Below are 14,635 nucleotides of genomic sequence, written 5' to 3'. Positions count from 1 at the left end.
TAAAAAGATTTGAAACGGAAAGCAAGGCAACAGTCTAACAAGTTTTTATTTAAAAAGGAAAAAGGCAAAACAACCAAGCAATATACAAATGTTGAAAATAGCTCAAACAATAACTAAAATATGACTTTCATCCAGGATAAAAGCAACTGGGTAGTTAGATGGGCTTGATTTTGAAGTGGAGGCCGATGAGACTGAATACAAGACATTTGAGATCCTGGACCAGGTAGTAGAAAACTCTGAGTCCTTCTGGGTCCCTGATAAACAAGAACACAAATATTACCACTCTTGTAGCACAGACAAGAGTACACACTGTGAAACTGCAGAGTGCTGCATTGCTTGAGAGAAGTAATGGGAAAGCAATGGATTGCATGACAACAGTGAATAAAGCATGCAAGAAAGATCTACATTACAGTAAAACATTTATCAGATGCTTTTATTTTAAGTGATCTACAAATAAAATGCACCACAAGCAATTCATCAAGTCAGTAATATCTAACGATGCAGTACTGTTCATATACTATGAATTAAAAAAAAAAGCTTACTTGGACTGGTTGACATCAATTAAAGATCCAATTTTGGAAGTTGTGAATGAAATGTGTTCATCACCGATGACAATCTCCAGTTCCTATAAAGCACAAAAGAGCAATTATGACGCTGAGTATTACAAAGCACATGGTGACCAGAGCAAGGTTAAAATAAAGCAAAATAAATATTCCTACAGACCTGTCGCCCAACTCTGTCTGGAGGAGGCCACAAGGCATCATCTTCTTTTGTGATCTCACTGTCATCAATGATTCTCTTCAATTCTTCCATCACGCTTTTATGAACGTAAGCCTGAAAAGACAAAAATAAGCTTTCTTCTCAACAAAAATGACCTAAAATTGAACGATTTGTTTTTATTACGCAGCTAACGTTACCTCTTTTCGGATCATGACGTCGTTTTTGTAGTTACTGTTGTTTGCATATCTCAGTTTGCCTGGATGAACACAAAGTGAACCAGAAATTACATGAAAACGTCTTAGGACAATATTTAACGGTCTCTGAAATATTAAAACGTAAAACTGCGATTTCTTAGCAGAAGTATCATTTATGAAGTTAAATAACATACGATATGAAAGTAGCAGTTTTAAGCAATCGAGACGTCGGTTAAGATGTTAATTAGTTTTCTACACAAATTTCTCTCTACTACACAATTACTAAACGAATTAACCAGTAATTAAAGTTTAAACGGCTTCAGAACAACATTTTTGGCCTAATTAAAAAAGCAAGCACAGATATCAAAAGAAATGCTGTTAGCATATTAGCAAGCTAAGTTGGCGCCTGCCTTACCGTCTGGTCTGAATTCAAATTCCAGAAATTCGTGGCCGAATTTACCTTTATGGCCCACATAGTACCTCAAATAAAAGTCACTCGTGGACATATCTGTGCACGATCTTTGAAAAAGGCCCTGTAAATCAAAAATCACCACACGAACACTCTTCCTTCAATGAATCGCTTGAGAAACGACCAATATGGACTCGCATGCGTACTGCGGGTCGCGGTGTGACGTCAGTGACCGGTCGCACAATAATGATGCAGCAACTAGGCCTAACGCCTTTGACCAAAGCACATCATGACCTCCCTGAACCTGTTTTGCGTCGTTGTATGCTTTCGTGTTATCTTTGTTCTAATCTAAACCATTGTGTAATTCTGTCCAGCTTGCAATAAAGTTCTTAAAAGAGAGGGATTTACTCTTTAAAGTCTTTTTTTCTGATGCTAGCAAATGCGATTACAGCACTCAGGTAACCAGGAGGCAACGAACATGAGGAGTACAAAAACTTTTATTTAACTAAGCTTTGCTGTCAATCACTTTGTTATACAACTTTCTGCAATTCTTTACACATGTACAGGATGATACAGTTATCATGGATATAATAAACCACAGAAACACTTAAAAAAAAAAAAAAAGCCAATCCCCAGCTTCAAGAGTAAGAGTTCAAGATAAAGTGTTATTATTAATATTCATTGCAGTGTCACAGAAATGCTGTTTTAAAGCCTTGCAACTGTAGTTTGTTTGGTCCAAAAACACAAGCATGCAACCTTTTTCTGATTTTAACATAGTTTTGGCTTTCTTTGCATTTTGCTCCCCTTCCGCAAGCACCAAAACTCAAAGTCATTAATAAATGAACACATAATGATACATCATGCAGAACACCATACTTTTGAAATCCCCTCCAAAGCCACCCCTCTTTGCAATAAGACAACCAGTTCCAGACTAGGATTTCTAATATCAACATAAATGTATAAAGGCTGTCACATTTTCTGGTAAAAATCAATATTTGCTATATAATTACAGACATTAGTGTGGTCAAACTAACTGATTGCACATTAAACAACACCAAAAGCTTACATCTTTGGAATCCCACAAATTTCAATAAAAACAATGTACTGTATTTGCATCATTTTCAGTCAAGTAGAATTACACACTGTGTGTGAAAGTTGGTAAGGTAGAGATGATAACTTATGAAGTCATGGTTTTATTTATGGCTGAACTGTGGGGGGAAATTGTTTTAATGAGCACTACATTTTGAAAGCTGGTGTTTAAATCTGTGCTAATATATCAAAACCCATTAATGAGAGGTATGAATATCTTTGACATGGATGTTCGACAGCCTGGATGTTTGAGTAACCAAGTGTTGTTTAGAAAAGTAATATTTACAATATTTAGCTAATGTAACATTGAAGGAAATTCAGCATTAAAATAAAAGGAACAGTCTGTAAGTTCACATACAAAAACTATATGATGGCACAAAATTTGTTTGCAGTGGTTTAAACTGGCTCAAGAATTGTAAAATGAGAACATACTGATTGAATCACACATTTAATACCCAAAGGAAACCAAGGACCAGAAGTCAACAAAATATTGAGAATAATTTATGCAATTTTGTCCAAATAAACAGCACAGGGGTAAGAATGCACCAAATAAATATTCAAGTCATGTTTTTTTTTTGTTGTCGGTTTTTTCCTCTGGCCTTAGTGAAACAATGATGACTTATTTAATGGCATTTAGATAATGAAATCTAAATGGCATTATCCTCGAAACAATTGTATTCGATCAAATTAATAATCACATCATTTAATAACTGACCATTTATCATTTTTACATAAGATAGTAAATGAGTCACCTGTATCATAGCAGCAATTTGAATGAAGCCAACCAGAAAATAAAATACAGCGATATTACAAAGAAAGGTAAATGGGAACAATTTGTATATAACTGATTAACCAATTTTAAGTTAAAGATTTCAAAACCCAAAGGGAAGATATATATGGGGTCATTTTACAGTCAGGATCAAGTTTAAAGGTTGGATTTTTTAGTTTCACATCCCTGAATGATTTCAGAGTGCCTTTAATGGCTTCTCTCTGGCTCTAAGATGCAGGAAAACTGAGCTAAAAGGGAAAATATGTATTGCGCATGGAAATTACATGGTTCGGACTACAAAAACATCTGTTGAAGGAAACTAAATTAACTCTTTGGTGAGTTTTGTCAAAGACTTACCAAAGTGGCATCATGGTGTATATTTTAAGTCACAACTAGTAAAATAATGGGTTTAAAAAAATAAAATAAAATAACATTGCAAAGGATAAAGAGACTCTGAGAATTCATTTCAAGTAAGCATCTCCGTTTGTCTAAATGCCTTGCACAAGTCTAATTAAACTGAGTGTCAAATTGCATTATTAGAGTCAAGGTTACAGTGCATAGTATATGAACATAAATCTCTTGACAAACAGACATTAGTTCATGCTAACACTCCACAGCAATGCTGCACAATCAACCACTGGGCTTTGTTTTAAAGCACAAGACCATGGTTAATGAGGATCACATGGCATCTCTGTAAATATTCTAGAAGTACAAGGTTTGTAATTCAGAACGGAATATGAATATATACAAATTTAGCTTTGCTTAATTAGCCAGATTACCGCCCTTTCTATTTTAGAGATGTGATCTCTGATGTCTTCTGTATAGACGTCTCATTCCTTTTAGGACAAAAAGTAAGTTATTTTTAATTTGTAGTAGCTACACCCTGAGAGGCCTGTTGTAAAAACACTGCCTGAATTGTTCAAGTGAAAAGGAGGAATAAATGTATATCCTTCTGCAAGAAACACTGATCATAGAGGGGCATCACAAAACTAATGCCAGAATACTAAAAGCTACTGAAAAGCAAACAAAGGATTTTAAAACAACTTTTTTTTTGGACTCTATCCAGTGAAGAGGTCCTTTAAATAAATGATATGATAAAAGGGTAAAAATAATAATAATAATAAATTCTAAAATATATCTTCAATCCTCATTACCATGGAGTCGTGTAACATTTAATTATCTGCATCCCCACTTTTTGTCAACAAACATACTTTTAAAGAAAAAGTAAAAAAAAAAAAAATAATAAAAATGCTAAAATAAATAAAAGGAAATATCCATTTTGACCTTTAACAATCCCAGAACTAAAAGTTCCATTTATCTTTCTAACTTCTAAAACAAGTGTAGTAGTATCAAGTGTAGCCAGTCCAAAAAACAAAAAGAAGGAAGCAGAACGAAATAAAAGGCAGTCTTTGAAATTCTTGAATTTTTGTCTTATACAGTGTTGGCTAATTAACAGAATGCACAAGCAATCCTTCTTTTCTCTTGCATCCATCCTTCACACATTCATTCTCTTCCACACTCCCAGACGTCCTGATGGAAGGCTGGTCAATGCGGCCTGCTGCTGGACTCTGAGGGATGCCGCTTACGAGGCGTATTGTGGCCATTGAGGTATCCGTTCAAGCGTTTGGTCAAACCACCATTTAGAATATCCTGAATGTGTTGCACTATCAAATTTATGGCAACTAGAGAGAGAAAGAGAGAAATAAAATGGAACAACAAACATAATGGAAAGTTGTCTTACAAGTCTTGTGTAGTAATTTACAAGTCTTAAAAGTGTTTGTTTAGTAAATACAATTTTTATATCGCGTCAGGTTTTGCAGTGGTTTCACATGCCTGGTTTCAGTAAGAATCAGTATTACTAGAAGCAGAGAAAAAGACTAAACAATGTGGAATGCTGAAGATATCAAGACTAAAAATGCAGCCTTGCTTGGCACCTTCAAAAATGTTATTTTCAAAACAATGCATGTATATCATAAACCGTTCCAAAACATTTCCATTTCCAAAGTATTTGCGTCTTCTCTCTTACATGGGAAAGCACATTTGGATAAACACATTTAAATCTCACCCAGATTATCAGCTCCTCTTGGAATTATCACATCAGCATACTTTTTTGTCTGAAGGTAAAACAAAAAATAAAATTAGAAGCCCTAAGAAACAAAAAAATTCAAGTGAAGATAATGATCAACAACAACATTTCCACTGGGCAAATATTTCACCACCTGCTGCTTCCTGATAAAATGCCAGGGACATGTTCTTATGTAAAAGACTAATATTGGCTCGCCCTGCATTTTAATAACAGTGATTACTAACAGTAAATAAACTGTATATAATAAAATGGGCTATTTATAATATATTTGTCAAACAGAACAGAGAAATTGAAATGTTTGTCGTATATGGTAGAAAAGTAAAACTCACTGGCAGACAGAACTCCTCGAAGGCAGGCTTAACAAATGTTATATATTGGCTTAGCACTTGCTCTAGGTCACGACCTCTCTCACTGATGTCTCTCAGAACTACGAACAAAGGGGAATGAGATGATATGAATCAAATTGCAGTGAAATACATCATCCTATCACGACCACGTAAGAATTATGAGTATTTGTTCAGAGCCATTGATGAGGTCCACACGCACCTCTGCGTGACAGACGTGTATCTGCATCCGTATCCACAAACAGCTTCATTTGAAAGAGATCTCGGATTTCTTGCGAATAAAACATAAGAATGCCTTCAAATAAAACTACATCTGCTGGATAAACAGTGACCGTCTCTTCTTTCCTGTGAAAAGTGAGGAAAACAAAAGTGTATCAGGATGCAGGATGTACCTGAACGGATCACATAACACAGATCAAGATAAGGCCTGTGTGAAACTCTATGCTAAAGTAGCATGTAAACAAACCAAAGCAAACCAACATATAGTTATATATATATATATATATATATTTATATATATATATATATATATATATATATATATATATATATATATATATATATATATATATATATATATATATATATATATACAATACATTGCTTTAAATGATGAACAGATTTAATTTAGTCAGTGTTTCGAAGATTACCTAGAGCAGTGGTTCCCAACCTAGAGCAGTGTGCCGCGTGCACACTAAGGGGTGCCGTGAGATCTTTTGAGGGTGCCGCCAAAATTTCAACAAAATTTTTTTATTAAGGCAGAATCAGTGTAAACAGTATTCTCATATCATCTAGGACTAGGTATAAGGTGTTGTTGCATGCAAACTCTCGAAATGAAACAAATAAATAAATAATAATAAAAAAGCTTTTAGCTTTTAGAGATTTTAAATATCTATTTCCTTATAAGGGTGCCGGGAACTTTTGAAAGGCTTTCCAAGGGTGCCTCAAACAAGAAAAGGTTGGGAACCACTGACCTAGAGTCTTATGGGTTTGGAATGACATGATGGTAAGTTTTGCTAAACTTTTCCTTTATGTTATTTAAAATGTGGTCTGAACGGACCTTGAGTGGGTAACGAAGTCGTAGACGGGAATCTGGACAGTTCTCCCCTCCATGATTTCACAAAGGGTTTGTACTATCAACTCATTATCAAACGCATCTGTGGGACACAGTACAAGAGGATCAGAAAGACAGCACAGAATTTGTTCTAAGGTTTCTTGATCCACAGGATGTGGAAAATCAAAAACAAGCAAAAAGGCGATAAGCCACTTGTGCTGCTGCAGAATGAGAGCGTGTGTGAGGGTGGCTGAGTCAGGCAAACACTCTGAAACACACACACACACACACTCACAAAGAGCTGCCAAAGTATACAGACTGCATCAACGGTCATAGTCTGAGCTGTATTCTGCTTATAATAACACTCTGCAATAGGCAGGGGTGTTTGGCAATACAAAAGCATACATAACTATAAATTAGGTTAACAAATAAATCTAAATAAAAAAAAATAGATTATTTAAAAAAAAAAAAACAAGTTTTTTTACCTGGATGGTCAAAGTTAAATTGTCCTTTTAGAGCCTTGGCCTTCTGTTCAGAGGTTAATACCCTGTAGAAACTATCCTGACTGAGGATGGCCACCTGCCTCTGATGATGGTCGATCTTATTCTGGCCAAGAAGCTCCATGATCTTCCCACAAACTGATGACTGAAAAAAAGACAGATTGTAGTTGAGTACTCACTGAAACTTGCTTTTAGAGAATATATGTAATCAAATGAAATGGTGAAATAATGACAGAATGGGCAATAATTTAATGTCATGTCTAGAATTTCTTTGGGTGGCCACTATACTTGGGTAGGAAATCCAAAAGCTAATCCTTATTTTCCACAAAATACCATATTTTAATGATTTTCATTGTGCCTGATTCTGTTATGTGCATGCTATGTCATGCACTTAGTTTTTTATTTTAGACCGCTAATCAACAGGTACAACTATGCAGCTATGCATTTAAATGACACTAGGATGCTAAATAGATCATGGATCTGGAAATTTCTTGTTCTGGGCTAAGGTCCTGTTCTGTATTTGCATACTTTTGTTTTAATGGTCTCCACCTCTATGTACTCCTCCCCCTCATTTCACTATGTACTGCACAACTACATGTAGTTGAAATGACAATAAAAAGCCACTTGACACTTGACTTGACACATATAAACTTCAACCTAGCAGGTTTTAGTTAGATTTTTTTTTTCTTGGAGATTTCTTGAAGACTTCTTGCAAATGACTACAGCAACGAAATAAAAACAAACTTCTGCTTTACCAAGAATCTCCTGGTCTCTTCTTAAAAAGAAGCTAAAAAAAAAAAAAAAAAAAAAAAAAAAAAAAAAAAAAAGTTTCCAACTATTTTGGTGCCGTGACCCGGATAGAGCTGCTCACCTGAATCCAGACCGAAACTTCAAGCTCAACAAAGATCTGACTTCGTTCCAGACTGAATCTTTCAGTACAACCAAGGGTTGGTGAGTGTAACTCTATCCAAAAGAACCATTACATGTACACCTCTGCTCCATCAGAGAAGAGTTAACAGACAGCTGTAGGGTTTGGTTAACTAGGTTATCCTCTAAAAATTTATTTTATGGAAGAATTGGTTATCCTCCATTTCAGACAGGGAAGGTTAGCATTACATGCTAATATTGGTTATCCTCTGTTTTAGGCAGGGAAGATTGGCATTGCTTGCTAATATTGGTTATCCTCTGTTTTAGGCAGGGAAGAATTTGTTATCCCCTGAACCAACAGGAAAGATTGGCATTACATGCTAATATTTGTGTTGTCCCCTATTTTGTTAGAGAAGGTTAACCATAGTTGATCTGTGTTAACAAGTGTACCCTCTGTTGATCAGAGACGTTTAGTGTTTTACTTGTGCAAGTAACAAAAAAATAAAAAATCTAACAAAATGTTCAAAAAGAATGCTAGACTGATTCCCACAACAAAGGTGTCTGTAGATTCAGTGAAGGTATGTGGTGCTAGGAGAAGATCTCAGGGAATTGAGGGAATTGAAAGTGTTTCTCCCAACTCTTCTGTTGTCCAGGTCTAAACAATTGCAAAAATGCTAGGACCTAAAGATATAGAGAGAATATCCCAGAGCTTACCCTCAGCCCGCACATTTTCCTGAATTTAGAAGAGCCTTAATTAGCAAAATGCATCTCTACGACATGTCGTTAGCAGAAATCACACAGCTGATGTCACAAATTCTAATTGAATTCAACAGTTTTGAGTCAGCTGTTACTTCTGAGCTACAACATGCCAGTAAAGATGAACTGAGAGAAGGAGTTCTGAGAGTTAAAGAACATTGTTGGACCAAAAATGCATTGGTCAAAGGTCACTAGTTGTATGCAGAAGAAAGATGTAAGCGAGTACACTGAAAGGTTTTGTCAGTCAGCTGCAGCATATAGTGGAATAGCCCATCCTCTATGTTATGATATTTGCTATGATTGATGTTTCATTGGAGGATGAAAATGTTTTTACAATAAAGTTTACAAATCACCTACAGGGACAGACTAGGACAAATAGACCAGTGAGGAGCTCAGGGAAGAACCGAACGCAACTGGTCCATAGGTGTCAAATGACTAGGTCAACAAAACCACTATACGATCACCAAAATTTAAACCACTATACGATCACCAGAAGTTTAAAAATGTCTATGCATGAATACTGTTGTTCTGCTGTTTCTTTGTTTTCTTGTGTTTCAGGTATGTGTATATGTCATGTCATCTCATATGCAGCACCCTGATGTAAATTTTTCACCTCAGACATCCATGAACAAGCTTGATGAGGACAAAGATCCATCCGAATGAATCTACAGGGGAAATGGACTACAAGAAACAGACGTCACAGTTATTCAGACGCCATGGACTTCAGGACTTCTACTCTTATGCTACATGATTTTCCACGTCATCATTTAGTTTTGTACAACATATTACCATCCGTGTCGTATGTGTCAAGAGCCATGGTTCTGAAAAAGAATGCTAAATAAGTTGCATAATTTTTTTTAACTGAAACATTAGATTAATTGATTCCACAACTCAATTAGTTGGAATGATCTGTGTATTGTCAATGGCATTTTATAAAAAAAAATTAATGACCAAAAACAATGACTTACATTAAAATACAAGTATCACTCAAAATGTCTGAAAGATTCCTTTTAGTCAAAATGAAAATTACACCTCCCCCACTCAAGGCATAAACACAGAACTTTATATAACAAACTGGCTCTGTGATAGTACATCAAGACTTAGATACTGTCTTCTGTTTCTCCTCCATTCCTAGACGCCTTGTTTCACAGTTACAATAAATACGCCTATTAAAAAACAAAAGAAAGAACAAGGAGTATAATTGCAGGTGACACACCCTGTACTAAAAACCACAAACCATAAGCAGTTGTGAAGATCATGAACAGGTGTTTGTTCACATTGTCACAGAGAGATCTTTGCCGATCGACAATGTCTGGTACACCATCTCAATACTCTGTAATAGCTGACCAACATGGCGGACAGAGGCACGCTCAAACTGCACTAAAAAGCACAAGGCCCTTATAAATGACTAGATCACGATGATATGACAAATAATAATTTAGCACAGAAAAGGATTCCTATACAATCTCCCAAAAAAATGAATAAACTTACTGACACAAACACTTGGATATGTAAAAAGACTAGTATAAGCTACTATTATGGAAGAACATTGGCACAAATCAACACTGAAACCACACGCGATGGCTTCAGATCATGTTAAGAGTCAACCACATGCCAACAAAGATCCGAGCACAAGACAGGCCGCAGTGCACGGATATGCAACCGAATCCTGCAGAGTCTGATGAAACCCTGCTGTATCTAACCTATATGTATGTGCCTAAATGTCTTACAAAGCTTTCCTTCACCAGCTGCAATGCTGCCTGCCAGTCGCTCAATCCATTTAAAGCATAATCCACAAACGGTCCAAGCTGACCTAGACCTTTATAAGAAGCTACACACATATACACCAAGCATATGTTAAGGAAGAACAATAAGTGGTTTGCCTTAAGGCCTGTAACACATTTCGAAACACAACGCATTTCTCACTTAAGAGTTACAAAAAATAAATTCTGTCTTCTGTCGCGTACAAAATATTCACAGCCCAAATACAAGGATTGCATGAAGTTTCTGTTGCACTTTTGAACACATTTCATAACAAAATGTAACAAAACAGCTTTTAATAAATACCTGCACTAGTTTTCCACACAGTTATACCAATTTGACATGTTGGGTCTTTAAACCATAATGAAGGGGACACTAAGCCACCTATTGATATATAATGGTGCACCTTTAGTTAACACCAAGTCATCAACTGATATTGAACAATAAACAGTAAAGCAGTATTTTGCATGATTTACTGCCAGTAAATTACTGGTAACACCATACAATAAAGTCTCATTATTAGATAACTCCGATAGTCAACATGAATTATCAATAATTCTAAAGCAATATTTTATTTACTAAATGCTTTACTTAAATCGTATCTGTTAATATAATTTAATGGACCTGAGCTGACATTAACAAAGCACAGCTGTATTTTTAGTTAATTTGGACTATTAGGACATTATTATATTTCAATGCATGATGAAACTTAGAGTGCATTTTGATTAAATTTACACTGGCTTCACCAAAACAAACTAATTTATATTATGTAATAATTACATGTTTTCCCACTGTGCTGAAACCTAAACAAGAGCTCAAACACTTTTTGTTGGTACAGTTTGTGCCCAAGATCTATTAACCTCCAGCCAAAGTAACCACTAATCCTGTTCACATGCTAAATGGCCTACAGGCATAGAAAGACAATCATTTACCTTTGAATCATCAGGAGGATGCTAAGAGAGTTGTAAACTCATAAAAACCTACAGAAGGAAGGAAGGAGGAAGAAATCATTGTCACCGGTATTGAGTGATCTGCAATGAGGTGGGCATCTCTCCTAGCCTGGCCTGTCACCGGCCCTAAACTAACCTTGCAGCCAAAAAACAGCTTCTGCTCGTGCTGACTAAACATTCCCCTGATTAATTCCCAAGTATTATTGTGTACCCAACAAGCTAAGCTGCTGTTTAGAAATGTAATGCGAATGCTACCTAAAATGCAGCTAGTGGGTTGGGTTGTGATGTATGTTATCAACGCAAAAGTGTTTCTGGCTGCATTAAACATAGAAAGGAAACACTTCAGTCTATTATCTGCTTTGGTTGAGCAGTTTCAGGATGTAAACAAACTGGTGTCCTTAAACAGCACACTGAGAGCGTAACATATTAGCACTGGACAAAACATTGAGTGTCTACAGGCCCACAGGAATGATAACATTCTGCTTGAGAAAGTCTAGTCAAAGCATTTTCACTGAGAAATTAGAAAACATGTTTTTTTTTTTTTTTTTTTTTTTACAAGCAATGTGGTGGAGAGAGAAACTCGCACACCTGACAGCTGGAAGATAAAGCAGTCACAACATAAGCAAACAAGATAAGCAAACGGAAACAGTAATGAACAGACGAATTACGCACAGAAAATATGTAAACTTCGTCATAATTGGCCCTTCCAGTAAGTATGGCCAATAATAACAAACATAATAAATAATAAAGAATCTTGTTCAAACATGACACTAATGCTATAAATATATGCTAAATAAAAAAAAAACTAAAAAAATTTTTCTTTTTCTTATTTATTATATATATATATATATATATATATATATATATATATATATATATATATATATATATATATATATATATACATAAATACATAAATGTGTAGATGTTGTTGAATGAAAAAAAATATCAAAATATTAAATGTAATATTAAATATTACAAAATATATAAATATAAAAAATACCAGGAGTGGTGTGGTAACTTTAACCATGTTATTGTAGCATTTTTACTTTTCAGATTATTTTTAACAGTGCATTATTTCCCTACTCTTAAATAAACTACACAAATAACAACCAAGGCAAATCAAAGACGGGCTTTGCTGAAGGAGCCGTCTTGACGCATCGCTGCGTACGCACGCACGCACGCACGCCGCCTTTACGCACGTAAATGAGGTAAGATGTGACACATACGCTGTGCCGCTGACCCCAATAACGTTAACCAACAAAGCTCCGCGATTACTCCTCTTTATCGTCAAAATTTCGTAGTGGTTCAGGTTTAACGCTAAACACACACATATACAAACGTTCGTCTCGTTCTCTGAGATCATTACACACCGTAAGCTCACGAAACAAAGAGACCGTTCTTTGTGCCTGTATCAAAACTGTTATCCTAGCAGACACTAGACATCCTCCGGCGCGGACGAGGCTTTATCGACGTATAGCAGCAAAGTTAGGCTTTCCTCACAACACGTTGTATATTTAGCTGAAGTAAAGCAGTCATTAGGGTGTCCGACAGCTGACGGGATTTTAATGAATCTGATGGAATGTCAGAGGGATTGTGGCGATTTCCCCGGCGCAAGTATCATGCTGATTTCTAACAACAAAAGACGGTCGTAATTTTGCTCGACATAACAGCGCCTGATCCATAACGACCCTGTTACGTTTCGCAAATGGTTTAAACTGGATTTAGAGCATCTGGATGAAAATAATAACACTGATTAAACGCTTATTAATAAGTTAAGTCCACCATCGCCATAATGTATGGCGACGGTGTGTGGGTGCTGTCTATATCAGGAAAATGACCAACATCCTTGTTTTTAAGGGACGCGTACTAACGAAGTGCTTAACAATATATGCTCGCTGTATCCGTATGACAGATTTAAAAATACCATGACCGTGTATCAGTTTTGCTCAATCTTAATGGTTAAACTTGATTTAAAATAATTAAATACATTGGTTAATCGGATCGCCCCTTAAATTCTAAAAAAGTCTACATGTCCGTTTTAGCGCTGGACATGTCAAGCCATCTCGGGAAATAAAATAAATGTGCACATTGATGATTCCGTGACAATGAGCCACGCGGTCACTGCGCGCTCGTCTCATCTCATCTCTGCCAAACAAAAACACACGATAACCAAAATTCATGTAAGGGAAAGCAGAATGCCGACCTTGCCGCTGGCAGTGCCGCCGGCTACCCCGATGAGGAAAGGTTGCCTGACAACATGCTCATTTTCGGCTTGATTGTCCAACTTGCTGTCGCTGTCTCCTGCCATGCTGTCAGTGCGCACACTGAGCTCTGTACTGCTTTAACCACGGCGAGCGGCGGCGCTCCTCCTCCCCTTCCTTTCAATTGTGTCTAACCTTTTCCTTTGGAGCGTTTCATTTGTTAGCGGGAGTTAGTAGGGCTCTCCACCTAGCTGACGTAGAGATAAAATGTGAACCTTTTGTGAGAAAGTATGAAATAAACTATATAATGATAATATGAAAATATATAGCAATTATGTAATAGATTTTTATAGTATATATGCATATGATATTTAATGTTTCAATGTGTTTAAATGTTTTCATATATATATATATATATATATATATATATATATATATATATATATATATATATATATATATATATATAATATTGTATATAAATTATTGTACGGGAAAAAAGTTTAAAAAAAATTTGTTACAATTTTATTGTTAGTGCTTACAGCTCATGAAAGGCAAAACTTTCCTAAAATCAATCAAAAAAAAAGGCTTTGCAAAACTCAAAAGTCACATTCTTTACAGTATGTTCATTTATGCACTCAGTACTTGGTCTGAGCTCCTTTAGCACAAACCCCAGAATCAGTGAAGTGTGTCGTGGATGCGATCAGTCAGTATTGTTGGGTCATCTTTCTCTTGAAACTATCTCATAAATTCCATATGGGGTTCAGGCCAGGCGTGTTGGTCGGCCAATCAAGCACAGCAATATCATGGTCAGCAAACCACTTGAAGTGCTGAAGTCCAGCTGGAAAAGGAAATCAGTGTCTCTATAAAGATTGTCAGCGAATGGAAGTGTAAAGTGCTCCAAAATCCCCTGGTAGACAGCTGCATTGACT

At 36.0% G+C, this 14,635-nt stretch overlaps 2 protein-coding genes across 2 annotated transcripts; both read right to left on the bottom strand.

Annotated features, from left to right (window-relative positions):
* Positions 1 to 28: 28 nt before the first annotated feature.
* On the bottom strand, positions 29 to 1,544 carry magoh (mago homolog, exon junction complex subunit). The gene is made up of 5 exons (XM_043246214.1): positions 1,330 to 1,544; positions 918 to 976; positions 724 to 834; positions 543 to 625; positions 29 to 254 (listed from the first exon to the last, which is right to left on the bottom strand). Exons 1-5 carry the CDS (start codon positions 1,418 to 1,420, stop codon positions 155 to 157), a joined length of 444 nt encoding a protein of 147 aa, XP_043102149.1. The 5' UTR covers positions 1,421 to 1,544; the 3' UTR covers positions 29 to 154.
* A 1,299-nt stretch (positions 1,545 to 2,843) lies between these two features.
* Positions 2,844 to 13,890, bottom strand: uck2a (uridine-cytidine kinase 2a). Its single transcript, XM_043246942.1, has 7 exons — positions 13,706 to 13,890; positions 7,151 to 7,310; positions 6,672 to 6,768; positions 5,814 to 5,956; positions 5,597 to 5,694; positions 5,247 to 5,295; positions 2,844 to 4,863 (listed from the first exon to the last, which is right to left on the bottom strand). Exons 1-7 carry the CDS (start codon positions 13,808 to 13,810, stop codon positions 4,727 to 4,729), a joined length of 789 nt encoding a protein of 262 aa, XP_043102877.1. The 5' UTR covers positions 13,811 to 13,890; the 3' UTR covers positions 2,844 to 4,726.
* Positions 13,891 to 14,635: the final 745 nt, after the last annotated feature.

This window comes from Puntigrus tetrazona, chromosome 8, assembly GCF_018831695.1.
Source record: "Puntigrus tetrazona isolate hp1 chromosome 8, ASM1883169v1, whole genome shotgun sequence".
NCBI classification, from domain to species: Eukaryota; Metazoa; Chordata; class Actinopteri; order Cypriniformes; family Cyprinidae; genus Puntigrus; species Puntigrus tetrazona.
This window is presented reverse-complemented; position numbering and strand designations above follow the sequence as displayed.

What these genes read in the sequence shown, in the direction of transcription:
- uck2a (XM_043246942.1), bottom strand. Translation starts at nt 13,810, where the DNA reads ATGGCAGGAGACAGCGACAGCAAGTTGGACAATCAAGCCGAAAATGAG. An exon ending in GCGGCACTGCCAGCGGCAAG is followed by an intron (nt 7,311 to 13,705) that starts GTCGGCATTCTG and finishes TCTTTTTTTCAG; the next exon opens with TCATCAGTTTGTGGGAAGAT. An exon ending in TCGAGGAGTTCTGTCTGCCA is followed by an intron (nt 5,296 to 5,596) that starts GTGAGTTTTACT and finishes TTTTACCTTCAG; the next exon opens with ACAAAAAAGTATGCTGATGT.
- magoh (XM_043246214.1), bottom strand. Translation starts at nt 1,420, where the DNA reads ATGTCCACGAGTGACTTTTATTTGAGGTACTATGTGGGCCATAAAGGT. An exon ending in CAGACAGAGTTGGGCGACAG is followed by an intron (nt 626 to 723) that starts GTCTGTAGGAAT and finishes TGTGCTTTATAG; the next exon opens with GAACTGGAGATTGTCATCGG. An exon ending in ATTGATGTCAACCAGTCCAA is followed by an intron (nt 255 to 542) that starts GTAAGCTTTTTT and finishes CTTGTTTATCAG; the next exon opens with GGACCCAGAAGGACTCAGAG.